Source organism: Vollenhovia emeryi, unplaced genomic scaffold (assembly GCF_000949405.1).
Source record: "Vollenhovia emeryi isolate VEMERY1.0 unplaced genomic scaffold, V.emery_V1.0 DF939210.1, whole genome shotgun sequence".
NCBI classification, from domain to species: domain Eukaryota; kingdom Metazoa; phylum Arthropoda; class Insecta; order Hymenoptera; family Formicidae; genus Vollenhovia; species Vollenhovia emeryi.
In genome coordinates this window covers 439,974-455,969 of record NW_011967156.1, presented here as the reverse complement: position 1 = coordinate 455,969, position 15,996 = coordinate 439,974, and the positions used below count along the sequence as shown (strand labels likewise).

Sequence of the window (15,996 nt, the reverse complement as noted above, 5' to 3'; positions counted from 1 at the left end):
CGCCAATTCCAGGAGAGATGCATTGCCATCGGCAGCTAAAGTGTGTAACACCGTTCGTCCGTAAGAGTCCGTTTGATTGATATCTCCGCTTTCACCGAGAAGCTCTGTTAATGGCTCACTCGGAGATTCGTCAATGGGGCTCACATCTTGCGAAACCTTTGCGTAGGAAACGCGAAAAATGAAATTTTCTCTCGCCACAATGTTCGACAAGAAAATTTCTATTACGAATATTCTCCAATCGTATGCCAAATGCCTTAATGACACTAGAGAATCTCTAATATGGGCCGCACTGTTCTCTCTTATCGTGAAAAAAAGCATACTGACCCCGAAAAACTAGATTAGATATTATTACGTTTTATCATAGTTTCCTGAGACCGCTTTGTTTCTATTAAAACTAGAGATTAGATATTACTACTATGTTTATCAGAGTTTCCGGGGAGACTTGTAAAAATAAACTCGTGCGTGCGTAATAAACTTCAACCGCTTATTTGCTTGAATAAAATACTAAACGTGGGCTAGATATCCCGAGTGTTCATTTATTTCGCTGATTAGCAATCGCGTGCTCTTCCCTTCTCTTCCTTTCATTTGCGGATTCTTTTAGTAGAGGAAAGTGTTACCTGACTAGAAGAAATAGCATCTTTGCTAGCATCGTCGTCGACCGTTTTCTCAGACGGCCTAGCGCCGGCGTCGATCAGCAGTCTCAGCAGCTTAACATCCTGCCTGGGCCAAAGAATACACTCGGAGCTGTCCAGATAACAGGCCTCGATGGGTGCGTTACTGCCGATCATCCAGAGCACTTGAAGAGTGTGGACGTCCAACGTGGTGCTAACCGGAATGCTCGTTATCGCGCGTTGCAGGTGTTGCGCCAGCACGCAGATCTCGTCGGGATTGAGCTCGGGGCCGCGCAGAGTGTAGTAGGCCGCCAGCATGGCGTGGCCCTCGGTGGCCGAACAAAGATATTTCTGGGTGCAGTGCTTCACGTCCAGGAGCCACTCGGCGAAGCTGTGGTGAAAGAGCATCAATGCGCCGGCACGCGAGACCGATATCACTCGGCGCAGCAAATGGAGCCGGCGATTAAAGTCCTCGACGGTGATGCCGACGCAGGCCGTCTTCACGCTCTCGTACAGGATCTCCTGAGTGATGGGCAATTTGGCGGCGAGTATAACGTTGAGTAGAGGCTGCACCTTGCTGAATTGCTTCCTGCTGAAGAGTCGCTGGCAGAGCCAGAGGTATAGGCCGTTCAGCGTTCCCGGTATCTCCCGCACCTCGCGCAGAACAATGAAGTTCTCCGCCACGCCGTCGAGAACTTTCTCCAGGTACAGAAAGCAGCCGTTGCTCTTTATGTGCAGCTGGTTCAGCATCTCGGCGGTGTCGCGCGAGATGTGCTGCCTGTGAAAGTAGTTTATAGAAGCGTTATTAATCGAGACGATCGCTCACGAGCGTGACAAGCGCGAATCGAGCGAAGCGTCAATTTTCTATGTCTCCGTTATTAATAAACTGGCGCAAACTTTTCCGCGCTATTCAAGTATCTACGTTCAATATATTCATGATGCATCTTCTCTCGGTAAAAGAATCGTGATTCCCGTCAATTAATTGTTCTCTCGAAAATAGATTCGTTCGAGCGGATAAAACAAATGGATGAAGATTATAAATTATTGAGTCGGTTAGAACAAAAAGGGGAACAAAGTCACATATTTGAGAAAAACGACAAATGTTTTATAATATAAATTTCAATAGGATTGATGCTACTTTGTCCTAAAGAGGGCAACCCCTTAAAGTAACTTTTCATTAACAACTTTTTTTAAACATTTTTGTGCTGGAGCGAAGGATCCATTGTTACGCGGAAAGAAAAATGTAGCTACCGTAGCTAAAAACTGCAGGTGGCAACTAAATTTCAGTTGTAAAATATGGATGGCTGATATTTAGTTGCGACAGCTGAATATTTCACTACTGTGCCTATTAGCATTAGGTGCGACAGCAACCAGTTTGCTGTGGCTTAGAAATTTATAGTTATAGCAGCAAAGTATTCTTAGCAAATCATGATTAGCTACGGTAGCGAAAATTTTGTTTCAGCGTAACTCAATTTTGGCCAAAATGTCACGAGTCCCCTTTCTGTTCACACTTATCTGGTCGATGAAGCTAGGTGTTCCAGACGCACGTGACAATTTGGGACAATCCTGTCGTTACCTGAGCGCGTCTTCCTGATCGAGCCGCGCGAGGATGTACTGCTGAACGTCCCTGACGACCTGGGACTTTCTCAGGTCGTCCAGCGAGATCTTGCGAAAGCCGGTGAACATGCGCGAGATGGTCTTACTCTGCCGTCGTGCGGTGCAGACCAACAAGAGCCACTGCGGGAACAGGTGATGGTGATTAGCCAGCAATTCAGCTATCGTACGACTGACGTTGTCGTTCTCCCTCCGGGAGTCCCTGGTGCCGGTCTGCGGTGGATTCAACGTCTGGCCCTCGTCGATGGAGTCCACCAGCAGGAAGAGGCAGTTCTTCGGCGGCTCGACCTCCAACAGCGGGAACAGCAGGGCTTTCTTCAGGGCGTCGTCCGGATCGCGGTCCAGGACGTCCGGCTGCAGCGCGGCCTGTATGTCCGGGTCGGTCCGCAGCTTCTCGGCGTAGGCCTCGGCGATGGCCTCCCTGGACGTGAGAGGCGGCGCGGTCGCGACGATCGTCGTCGGCGTCGTCGTCGGCGTAGGTATCGCCGCCGCCGCCGTCGTCGTTGTCGCCGTCGTCGTCGTCGTCGTCGTCGTTATCGTCGCCGTTGTCATCGCCGTCGTCGTCGCGGCGAGCGTCGTCGTGGTCGCGGCCGCGTTCCCCGCGGACGCCGCCGGCGAGATGGGCGCGGACGGCGCGCGATGATGGACGCCGTCCGAACTGGCCTGGAGCAGTTGGGCCACCAGCGAGCGCACGAATTGAGCGGGCGACAGCGAGGCCTCGCTTCTAGCCTGGCAGAAGTGTCGGGCCAGCAGGCGGCGATTCAGGGAGCGCTGATGCCTCGCGGAGGCGCCGTTCGACGGCCACGCTAACTCGGCGCAGAGCGCCGTCTTGCCGCTTCCCGGGCCGCCGACGATCAGGGCGCCGCACGTCTTCGACTGCGGCCGCTGCTCCAGGCAATGCGACAGCTTCGTGAAGGCCCATTCTCGGCAGAAGAAGCGCTTCTTCTCGATCACCGGCGCCGCCATCTCGATGCTCCCGATGTCCCGCTCTACTCCTGGACCTGTTACGCCCGAGACGAGTCCCTTCCGTCGCGTCGCCTCTCTCGGGATCGCGCGTTCAAGCTTATCGGGGTTCTCTAGTGTAAATCGATTGGCGTAAGTAGATCTTTGGCATGGGTTTCACTATATCGGTTTCAATCCGTGTGCTCGCGCGTCTCAGGTCGCCTGGACGTATCTGATCGGATATCTGATTGGATAAGCTGTTCTCTCCTCTATCTCTCTCCCTCTGGCTCTCCGGAGCGCCGCGAGTAAATGCAGGTCTGGTGTAAATGGCGAGATGGCTGGCGGTTCAGATCGGCTTAAGTGCAGCGACAAGATTGACCCGGTTGCGTTGCTCTGTCAACGGAACATCGGCGGGTGCCCCAGGGGGCTCTGAGGCTTCCTCTGACTCCATTCAGGCTTCTCATCGCCTTGTAACCGCCGAACAATGCGCCTCGCGTCCTTGCATGCTATCCTGCAACACAAAAGTCGGAGTCTTTTTCCCCTCTTGTTCCTGGAGCATCACGTCAACGCTTATAAAAATGTAGAAACGGCGAGCGGTAAAATTAATTAATTTCCCGCCGCGGACTAACGGCCCGATAAAATCGGCGATAAAATCACCATCGAACGGAACGGAAGATCTAAATTTATAGAGCGATAAAGCACGCAAGGTCGAACTTATTCGGTACGCGGGGCTGCGCAGCTGCGGCGGAATATCGCGCGTTCGCAGCACGCGATAGACACGCGGTAATATAGCAGAGTCCGTAAAGTGCAAATTCGGAGGGCTTTCGTTCCCAATAAATACCGTCGCTCGCGTTTACGCGAGCAATTTGGACTTACCGCGCGCGAGCGGCGATATATCTCCCGAAAGACTCTCAAAAGATTTCGCGTCTTCCTCGTTCCCCGAGTCGCAATTAGCCGGTCCAACTAACCGTCTAATTGATTCGCTCAGTGTTAATCTTTGGGCCGGGCCGGGCCGGGCGCGCCTCTTCTGGATGGCCCTCCTTCCGAGACTTTAATCGTTCCTCAACGTTCCCAACTTGGCGCGATCTCGCCCGGAGGTAAAACGACATTAACTTAAGACGGTCTTCCGTTTAGCAAGATAGATTAGCGCGCTGTCCATTAATGCGATAATTAATAATCCTAACGCGACGGAAGGTTCGACGACCTCGCCCAGCCGCGTTCCGCCGGATGCGTTTATTATCGCGCTCAGGGATAAATAACCGCGAGCGGAGCCCTCGCGATCTTTACGAGTTTAACAATTTCCTCGTTTATCGGCTCTACTTGGATTTATATCTGCAGCTCAATTTTTATGACCAAGGTCCAGCTGCTCGTTTATGCAATTGCCGTCTCACCGCCGTGCATTGAGGACGAGCGGATTTCAAGTCGAAATGCTTGCCACGTCGTTTATTTCATTCATATCTGTATTATATTTAACATATACACATAACGTACCTAGACCGAGCAGTGAGCAGCGGGGGTGGAGGTTCACGTGGAAAGGACAAACTCTATTATGTGCTATTTCGTTCTCATGCGTGGTCAAATAAAGGCAAACGCTCGGTCCAGATATATTATGTCTACGATTTAACACGTACAGTGATGGGCAGAACGATCGCGACACTACTTCTTTTAAGTCTGAATCTACACCCACAGAAAAACTTTCCGGATCCAATGCTATTACACTTGAATGTATCACAAAATAGGATCGATATAGCGCCAATCATATTGATTATAGAGAAAGGGGTATTTTAATCTTAAATGAAAAATTCGAAAATCTAGAATAAAATGATAGTATGCATCGTCTTTTGTCTAATACCGTGGTGCCAACTTCGTACGTTGTAAGACGGAGGGAAAATTTACTCTAAACTTATATTTATATAAATTACTCTTGTCTCAATATAAGTAAGTCAATCTTTTTTAATTCGATACAGGAGAGTTTGATATTGTCTTATTTTTATACTAAACAAGGTTGTAAGAAATATAAATGCGTCAAGAATATTTTTTGTCTCGGTAACAGAAATCCTTTCTGAGGGTGTAGGAACTCGAGAAACGGATCGCTCAAAGTGATTTCGAAATGGCCACCGAGTAAAATATTCCTCGAAGAAGATCTTGGGACGAACCTTCGATCTAAGTCCACGTTCCTAAGCTCATTTACAATAAAGTGTCGCATTCTGTCCATCACTGTACTACCCCTAGCTTGGTTCACCAGTCCTGTTACTTTCCTTTTGTTTTCACCGATTTTCACCGATACTCTCTATCAGTGCATTATCACTGCGAGTGAATCAGTGAACATTCACCGTTTTCAGTGACAATCCACTGATTGACTTTTAGAGAGCGGATTAAAAAAAAAAGGGTTGACCGGAGATTTTTATTTCGGGTCGCGACGTCGAACAATTCTGATAAAACGTCGGCGGTTCGGTCGCCCTGCTCGCCGGCCCTTATTTCCGCTATCAGATGTGCGTTCTGCAAGAAAGCGCACCCTCTCGCTCTTTTTCTCTCGCTTCAATAAATTATAAATACGTTCCCGCGGCGTATCGTAAATCGATTCGATTACGCGCCCGGCACCGTTAGCGTATAATTGCGTTACGCGCGACGAAATTGCCACACGACCATTTCTGACTATTGCTATCACTGATCCCACCCCTCTCTCTCTCTCTCTCACGCGCGATATGGGAAAATGTGTTGCGCGAGAAAACGCGAAAACGGTTTTCGGCGAAAGCCACAAATCCGACTGTCACGTCGGCCGACACACGTACACGTACGTGAGCACGTGGACGTTAACGGAAGATCGCCCGGCACGTCGACCCCGCGAACGCAGGGGACGAGGAGGACCGCAAATCTAACTCGCGCCCGGAACTGGCGCGATAAACCTCGCGCTTATCCGCCGGCCGGGAGCCCCCGATATTTCCTTTTATTTTCTTAATTGGACAACTGCTTAGTTACGGTCTTCTCGTAGCCGAGGCTCGAATTAAAATTCTGCCAAAGGTGGAATCCGCTGGGGATTAATGGAGACGAACGGCTCTCCTGTCTTGCCCGTTTGAAACCTCGTTCCTTTCAGACCCAAGCTCCGCGAGCGTTCGCGAGTTTGAGAAGAGAGCCGCGGCGATGCGATGCCGATAGAACGTTAAAAAGAAAAAGAGAGAAAGAGAGAGAGAGATCACCGCTCGCTTTTACAATATCCAGGCTCGCTCGCCTGTCGACACGCCTTGATTTATTTCCCCGGTCGACGAGAGCAAAGTCTCGCGCGTCTTCGCGAGGCGCAAAGTTGACAACTGTGTCGCGCGGCCCATTCATTCGACGTTCGCCGCGGCGCGACTCCCGTAAGCAGCCGAGGTACTTGAAAACTCGCGCGGCAAGGTAAATGCACGCTCGCATATACATACGGAACTGACGTTTCGTAAACGACTCGGTAAATGCCACAAGGCTCGACCTATATTTCCGACAATGGCCGCCGACCCGTTTATTATTAGATGCGGAGGCACACAACGCCATAAAGATGACACCGTCAACGTTGCGCGCGGCGCGTCGCATTGTCGCCCCTCGATGCAGCCAGAACCGCGCGCGACAACCCCCTCGGTCGTCCCTCCCCCCCCCCCGTATCAGGCGATCATTATGGCCGAATGATACGCGAACCGTGGACGAGAAAACCAGACGAGGCGAGAACCTGTTTCACACGAGAGAACGAGAGAGGGCGAGGGCCCCACCACGCTCGGTCAATTAAACTCCTCGGAGGCGGAAGCGCGTATCGAAATTGAAACCATTCATTTTCCACTGGACCGTTTAATGGGGATAATTAGTAATATTTTAATCGCGTCATTGGCGGCGAGTTACGCGCCCGCGAACACTCGAGGGAAAAACGTTCGCGCGTCTATATCGCGTGGAACAATTCTCAAACGCGACGTGTTCTAGCACGATTGTTATATTATTTTTTTATATTTTATTTTTTATATAGTTATATAATATTATATAATATTTTTTAAAAAAGCAAATTTATTGCCGCGATAGAACACGATTGGAAAATTGTTTCGGACAGAAATCGATATACTAATAACCGCGGAGCGGAGCGCCGTGTGCGTCTACTCTCGTTTTCCCGCCATGGGAATGTCCATTACATATTTCGTCCTCGGTTCAGAAGAATTGAAACGGCGCGGGACGATTTGAATAATTTTATTCGACCCCGCGCGCGCGCGCGACGGGCAGAGCAAGGGGTTGGCAACGTCACCGGGGGTTGTAAGCGGCGGCAGAGGAGGGGAACGAAAAGGGGGACGGAGCGCCCGATGTTTCCTTTCTCACGTTATGCTTTCTCCCTGTCTGTCTTGCAGACCCCTAACCGATCGATTTCCGCTTCCCCCGGCCGTTTCTCCCCCTCCCCTCACCCGTGGGCGAACTCGGCGTACCGACCTCGGCGAACGCGAAATTTATCCTCGGCCGAGAGGCCGCGGGACTGGATTCAATCAACGAATATAGGCGCTGGTGGGTCCATTTGCATGCGAAAAGGAAATATGCCGTCATCGATAAACGATGGCGCGATTCATTTCGCGAAGAATACACACAAATACGGGAGAGCCCGGAGAAACGGTACCCTTCTTGGATCTGTCAAGTTAGCACACGGCATTCTTCGAATTTCAAAAAAATATTAACAATTCTAATAGCACTTTCGATAGTACTAGAGTTCCTGATAAAAATTAGAAAGGGTTCCGCAACTATTATATAATAATAAAAAATGTCGTGCTAACTTCACAGATCCCCGTGAAGTTAGTACCTACATTCTTCAAATTTAAAAAGATATTAACAATTCTAATAGCACTTTCGATAGTTCTAGAGTTCCTGATAAAAATTAGAAAGAGTTCCGCAACCATTATAATAAAAAATATGCTAACTTCACGGGGATCTGTGAAGTTAGCACATTCTTCGAATTAAACAAAATATTAACCGTTCTAATAGCACTTTCGATAGTTCTAGAGTTCCTGATAAAAATTAGTAAGAGTTCCGCAACCATTATAATAAAAGATGTGCTAACTTCACAGATCCCTCCTTCTCCCGCGTGACCGCGCGGGACAACGCGATGAACGACGAGATCGTATCGCGGGGCTCCTTTTTTTCCCTCGATCCTTAATTTACGTGGCAATTAAGATTCCTTTTTCTCGCGCGCGACGGCGAGAGAGATTGTCCGCAGATTTGTTCTTCATCCCGGAGAAGTTGCGTTCACGCCGTTACAAGAAATACAAAAGGCGAATTTATCCTCCTCGCGAGTCGCGCGCCCGGAACGGCCCGCGTGCATCTCCGATCGGTGTCCTCGATCATTATTTTCCCTTGCGGGGGAAAAGAATCTGCGAGTGTCTCGGCGCGAAAGTTACGACGGCTTACCGTCGGAAAATAGTGGCGCAATTTTGGTCGCCGGGCCAGACAGCGGGCGGCTGCGAGACGCGTTCCCCTCGTTTCTCATCGCGCGATGGCAGCAGAAACGGAGATAAAAGCGTGTGATTTTCTCAAGGTGGAATGATCTCGGTCGTTTGTCTGAATGTACAAGAGGACGGCCGCGCACTGATATTACACAAAAGTTCGTCTAGACTTCGGACCGCGCCGGGCGAGAGGAGCGACAGCGTGGAATTGCGAGGGCAGGGGGGGATATAATCAAAGAAAGCTCGGGCTAAGCTCGGATTTCGAGTTAATCCGGGAGAGACCACGGCCAGAACACCGGCAGGTCGGTCAAGCGATACTCGTTGAATAATTATCTCCGCCGTACTTAAGGGCTCCGCGTCGAAGAAACTCTCGCTGGAATAATAATTTAAGGAGTAAAAAGATATATAAAAATATCAAAACACAGAAAAATTTAACATTTTAGAACGGCCACCGTTCTCCGTGTACCCTCTCATTATCCCGAAGTTCATTTCCGACAATTTCATTTCATTTGATTTGCTATCTTTCCCGCCGGTTTTAATCGCTCTATCTTAAATCTCTCATTAGTTTTAACAACGAAGTAAAATTCTGCTTGAACAACTTGTGTTAAAAATGAACTAAAAAAATCAGACTGCTCGCGACTCCGCGAGGTCGATTTTGATTAATTAAAAGATCGTCGATTTAACAGCAATGGGAGCAAAAACAGTCTCAAATAAGAAAATATTTTATTACTCGTAATTGTCGACATTTCGCGCTGGGTTTTTAGAAAGTAAAAAAAAATCCACGAGGCTCGACGCGAAGAAGCAACCCTCGAGGCATCTCCGATTCATCCCTCGCTTTTAATTCGGTCACACGGCGTTGCACTCGTTGCACGCGAATGCATTATGCATCGGGTTGCACGCGTGCTGGCCTAGCACCTACGCAGCCATGCATGCCAGAAGTCTCGTTTAAAGACACAGGAAGAGCCTCTTCCTGCGTAAAAAGAGCGAGAGAGAAAGAGAGAGAGAGAGATAGAGAGGGAGACTCCTCTCGGTCTACAGTCTCGTATTCCGAGTCGTAAAATGGGCCGTCTCTTTTGTGTGAGCGCGTTTCATATCCCAGCGGGAGAAAATCCCGCGGACGAAAGTCAAAAGCGTTGTCGCGCGCGAGCGAAGATTAATACGGCGCGTTTCTTTCGAGCACGCAGTGCCGGGTTTGTAACTTTAAATAAATATCGTCCGCGATGTCGACGATACGGCGAGAAACTTTGGAAAACGCCCTCCCGAAAAGTGCTTGTGGAACATGTACCGCGCGATCTTCTTTACACTTAAGCCGTTCGCAGACTTTTATGAAGCACGTGGCACTTAAAACGCTCGGGGGACTTTTATCAAGTAAAATATGTTTCCATCTAAAATTCTGTCTTAAATCTTCCGATAAAAAATACATTTCCCACACGCCCCACATGATTTCTCTTTTGAAGATTAACGAGTTCTCGGCTTAATGTAACGCGTGGGCTTGACAAAGTTGCGGATCTTCCGTTGCGTCACCGGGCGAACTGCTCCTGCTCTCAAGGACGTAATCCGAAATCGAGTTGGAGCAAATGGGGGCCGATTCTCTCTGTCTCTCTCCGGGGGCGGCGTGGATTAACTTTCCGCTGGCGTAAAGCCGCGCGCCCGAACTTACCCGCAAAATAGAGCTGACCGTCGTTTAATCCGTTCACGTCAGAGTACGTGCCCGCCGGACCGATTCCGTCGCAATTGCATTCCAATTAGTGCGGAAACGCAGACGCCGCGGGCTTAGAGCTGCAGGCGCCGCGCCGTGTGCGGATTCCGTGCCGCGTCTTACCGCGTCAGCATCGTGCGCGCAGCCGAGACAATAGCACGCGCGCGGAGATACGTGGGAATTAAAGGCTTTTCTGAATTTTAAGATAAAAATTCGGGCACGTCTGCTCTCTTAATTGATGCCAATGTCTCACTTTAAGAGAGCAAACGTACCCAAACTACTCACTATTTTTCATTGATGATCAACTCTTTGTCAGTGGCGGACCTACGCATAAGCTAGATAAGCTGTAGGCTTAGAGCTTCCTCGACTCACATGAGTTTGGAGAAGATTAAAAAATATATATTTTTATAATATTAAAAATAATTTTTATTAATTTAATCCCACTTTTATATATGAAAAATGTATTCTTATTAATACTATAAAAGTGGTATTAAAATAATAAAAATTATTTTTATCATGGACCGTTCTTTATCAATTATTTTTGGTTGTCCAAACAAAATTCCCCTACACTGAGAAAAATGTTCGATTAAATATAATCAGATAATCCAATTACACAATAACAAGCGGATATATCCGATTAAATTGTAATATCCGGTGAAAAATGTGATTTTTCAATCAAATTTCATCGGACGTATCCACAATTTAATCGGAAAACGTAATCTGAAAAATTAATCATCGGACACACTATTTAATTGGTTTATCCGATGAAAATTTTTCTCAGTGTACTGGTTGGGGAAACACAGCGGGGTGGGGATTTCGCGGAAGATCATGACACCGCAAAATCGTAGATTCGACCCTCGATCCGCTGATTGACTCTAAAACCCGTGTCACACTACGTATTGCGGATCACATTTCAGCCAATCAGAGACAGCCTCGGATCCGATTGGTTGAATTGCGATCCGCAATACGTAGTGTGACACGGGCTTAAGAGAATGACAGATCCGAGCTGGCACGTGCGCGAGGATCGCGGATTCTCTCGCGGAGGCGCGTGAGATTCCTTCCCTCCCATTATCTCCCGCGCCTCGCGAAACGGGGCGAACGCTACCGAACTAAGCGAAACGAAAGCGTCAGTTCGCTCCTTATTTAGCAGGGACACGTATACCCGTGTCGCGCGGGCATACACGCGCGGTTTTACGCTTGCGGGGAACGCGAGACGACAGGTCGCCTTTACATTCGAGCGTACGAGTATAAATAGCCAAATGAAATCGTCAACGACGCGGTATTACCGCGCATTATATCGTAATACTGCGAAACGCGGATTACGATCCAATATAGGGGATTCCTCTATATCGAAGATATTAAATATTTCCCACCATTATTAAGCTCACCGTGCAAAGCGCTATCGATTGCCCACGCTATAATTTTCGCTTTTCGACGCGTGCATTTTTCTTTCATAACGAAGGTAGTCTTCGTTTCGCAATGTGGAATTATTGTACATATTATTATAATGTTAAGCAAAGTTTGTCTTATAATCGAAACGCCGTCCCGTGCTTCTCGCTCTATTCAAACGGCTTTTCAACGAGCCTGCAATGTAACGCGAGACGTACAATTTCCATTTTAACTCTCGCGCGAGCTTTTACGCGCCGAGATACACGCAGCCGATGTACACGACGACGCGCGGATCGCTTGCGAAAGAAGATTAGAGATCCGTGCCACCCGGGACTATTGTGTCATTTCCCAGTTTCCGTCCCCGATTGCGATCCGCGCGGCGCGCACGCGTTCATCTAATCACGGCAATTAATTCCGGGGCCGCCTTTGTACGAGGCGCGTCGACACACGGCGCGGCGCGTGCATAAATTTTGCAATGCACACAAACCCGAGAGCGTGTGTCCCCGAGCCACGGCGCTTTAAACCGGTTTCCGGTGGCATTCAATGCTCGCTTTCGCGTATATATTCGCCGCGCGCATGCTCGCGGAGTAGTTCGGAGGCGCGGATAAGTTATACGAAATTAACGGGTCGCTATCGCCCCCTTTCTCCCCCCCCCCCCCTCGCCGATTCGTTCGCGTTGCACGCGCCGGGATTGCCGAAAACTCTGCGCGGTCGTCGTTACTTTACAACCGCGTCTAGTTGCCGATGTAACTTATGTACTCGGTGTCCTATCGATGCAATTCCAATTGTAATTCTCAGAGATTAATTCTGAGCCCGATTTAAGTTTCTATACGTTCTTTCACGCTTATCGACGTATACTTTGATTATCAAGGGGACGCTGGAGCGATTCTGCACTTGTTGCACCTTTTGCTCCTAGAAATGTAATATACAAATTATGTGGCTTTTGCGTATAGACCGACAGTGTCTCACTATTCGGACGAAATTAAAGAGCAGCGTGGGTTCATTGAAATTAAGGTCAGAAGCCTAACAAGAAATCTATTCACTCGAATAAGTTATGGGTTACCTAACTTGTAACTTATTTAAGTGAATACATTTCTTTTTAGGCTTCTAAACTTAGTTTCAATGATCCCATGATATTCTCTGATCTAGTCCGAATAGTGGGACACTTTCGATCTGTACGCATAAACCTTATAATTTGTGCGTTACACTATTGCTTTCCTGAATTGACGGTTCTAGATGCAAAAAGTGCAATCACTCCAGCATCTCCTTAAGCGCGCTTGCAGATGCAACTCGTGACGTTTCTCAATCTGGAGAAGAACACTGAGAAAAAAATGTTCGATTAAATATAATCTGATGATCCAATTACATATTGACAAACGGATCCGATTAAATTGTATATCGATGAAAAGTATGATCGGTTTTTCGATCAAATTTCATCGGTGACTGCATTTCATCGGACGTATCCATAATTTAATCGGAAGAATTAACCATCGAAAACACTATTTAATTGACAAATTTAAGTAGCTTTTTGTCACCAGAGTTAATTAACCAAGGGGAAATTTTTTTTTAAAATCGACCAGACTGGCAAAAATAAAGATCATCATTTTTGCCAGTCTGGTCGATTTTTAAAAAATTCCCCTTGACTATTTAATTGGTTTACCGGATGGAAATTTTTCCCAGTGAACGATTCGATTTTTCGACTCGAGTTCGAGGCGGGGCCGCCGCGGTGCAGCTCTCTCGACTGGGCGCGAATCTGAAGGGCTTCGGAATAACACGGAGCCTGGGCCCCCCGCGACTCGTGATATTGCAAACGCAAGCTGGTATCGCGCGCGCACGATGCATTTAATTGACCGCGATAAACTCACGCGCTTTTCACCGTCGCCGTTTAATAGCCGGGAATGAAAAATCACTCCGCTCGCTCGCACTCCACGTCCCGCCTCGAACGAAAATCGCCGCGAGTCGCGGGCACAACGCTCCGCTGCGTATTGATAAAGGAGAGGTCCGTGCGATAACGTTCGAGTCGCGACGAGCGCGAGCGTCGCCTTAAAGCGGGACATGTTACGTCACTTGATAATAACAACAGGGCGAGGATCCTACGGAGAAACCGAAATTTCGCCGTCGAAAGTTGGCCGCGAGGCAGGTCTTAACGAATCCTCCGAGCGGACGGATGAAAAAGCGTGAATCGCATTTAGGTGGGGAACCCGCGGTATTTACTCAAAGCGGCCTCTCCCTCCTTTTCTCTCTCCCGAATCTCGCACAGCGGTGAATCCCGTTCCACCTAATTGGAATTGCGCGTGAGGCTTGGCTTTAATTAGAACTCGAGTGTTTTTAATCCGCTGAAAACACTCCGATTTGTTAAACGTCCCTTTTACTCGCGTATTCACCGTCCGCGCTCAGACGAGGGACTTCGAACGGCAAGGAAAAGGGCATCCCGCGAAATTTTCGAGGCGATACGTTGGAAATGGAAACGGCCGATGACTATTCGCGTATGAATATTCAGGCTCTTCATTCGTCGCTCTTAGCCAGCCCGATTAAACGAAGAGCACGGCGTGTGTTACAATCGTGATGTCTTTCTTTCCTTCGCTCTCACTCTTTCCCTTCGCCGAAGGCTTTTAACCTAATTAGCATAATGTCAGTGGGAACGAAGTGAACCGATAGAACACGCAATAGCGTCTATCTACCTCGGTGGAGAAGATTAAAAGCGCAACGGCCGGTGCGATTCTAACAGCCGCCGTAATACCGGAAAAGTTCCTCTCTGCCTGCGAGAAGGAGCGCAAATTAAATTATTCGAGAAGTCTCGCGGGCATAGTGGCCTCTATTATTCCCGTGCAAATCCCGCGTTTAAACGCGAGAGGTACCCTTTGAGCGTTATCCCGCAAAGGGCAACAAACGAATATCCCAAAATCGCGCTCGCGGTGGTAAAGACGCGAGCGAGGGAATTTCTTTCCTTCGGATCCGAACGCTCAGCTTCCAAATTCATAGATTTACATTTGCCTGTTCAAGTTTTACATGTATACCACAGTATTGAGCTTTATTATCGTCCCTCTCCCGCCAAAAGCCACCCTGAGAAAAATTTCCATCGGATAAGCCAATTAAATAGTGTTTCCGATAGTTAATTTTTCCGATAAAATTATGGACACATTCGATGAAGTGCAATTACCGATGAAATTTGATTGAAAAACCGATCACATGTTTCATCGGTTATACAATTTAATTGGATGTTTCCGTTTGTTATTATGTCATTGGATTATCCGATTATATTTAATCGGACATTTTTCTCAGTGCAGGAATGTGCACACTTTCACGAAATAGTAAAATAGTTAAATTCAAGTGAATCTGAAATAAAAACCGTGGTTTTGGCACAAGAGGGACGATATGATAAAACGTTTCACAATACGATTAACTAGGAATATATCCTGGATAGTCGCACATTTCTCGCTTTGCGACCTAGCTATTTATAAAACAATAAAAGAACAATGAGGCGAGCAGTACGTGGAGATTGAAGCGTAGTCTAATTCGACGTCAAAGGCGTTCAATATTCCACATTTACATACGTCTCGATCCATCATCTTCTAAAACATACGTTTCGATTCATCATCTTCAGTGCAATAAAAAGCCTGTACACTAGCTAATTTCGTGTGAATTAATTCAGTACCAATAGACAAATAATTATCACAAGATACATACTAACCGTAACATAGATAATGAAAATTATAAATTGAGATCTTTACATCTAGCTACTTATGCGATACAAAATGTGGCGAGTATGGCGCAGATAAATGTGCGCTGCTTAGTAAACGAGTGAACAAAAAGATCCGAGTTCAAATCCACAAACACCACTGGTCTTTTCGGAATTTTCCGAAGAAAAGTGGTAACCACCGAAAGTATCCCGCCACACATATCCTTTTAGACGTACAGCCCTCCAGATTGGACGTTTCCTTCGGTAAGGAAACCTTCGGTTAGCAGCCTACCAAAGATAAAGTAAATGCTCAAAGTACCAGTTAGAACGTACTGGACAAAATAGGCATTCAAGCCTAATACACGAGGAAGAAGAAGAGAAAATGTTAGAAGACAAATGGCATTTACGTTTCGAAAGCGTATTAAAAAATGTCTATAACTTCAGTTATCAGTGACTGCCATCATCGAGAAGCTAAGCTCCGATCGCGGAGAAACGCGGTAATCAACGAGCTTCCGCAACCTTTTATTCCTGTCACGCGTGAAAGTTTAAAAGTCTTGAGATCGAACAACATTAATAGTTGCATCCACCAAATTACCGTGTTTGACGAAGACGAGGGGGGGGGGG

General features: G+C 47.7%; 1 protein-coding gene across 4 annotated transcripts in view; it reads right to left on the bottom strand.

Moving 5' to 3' along the window:
* The window catches only part of LOC105561176 (ankyrin repeat domain-containing protein 50), an 81,746-nt gene that overhangs the window by 7,199 nt on the left and 58,551 nt on the right, over window positions 1-15,996 (bottom strand). For all 4 annotated transcript variants that reach the window (XM_012010932.1, XM_012010934.1, XM_012010933.1 and 1 more), the window contains exons 3-5: window positions 2,188-3,678; window positions 618-1,389; window positions 1-156 (exon numbers count right to left, since the gene is read on the bottom strand). In XM_012010932.1, the coding sequence (XP_011866322.1) occupies window positions 1-156; window positions 618-1,389; window positions 2,188-3,191 (1,932 nt within the window). In that variant the 5' untranslated portion in view covers window positions 3,192-3,678. The remainder of the gene's footprint in view (window positions 157-617; window positions 1,390-2,187; window positions 3,679-15,996) is intronic.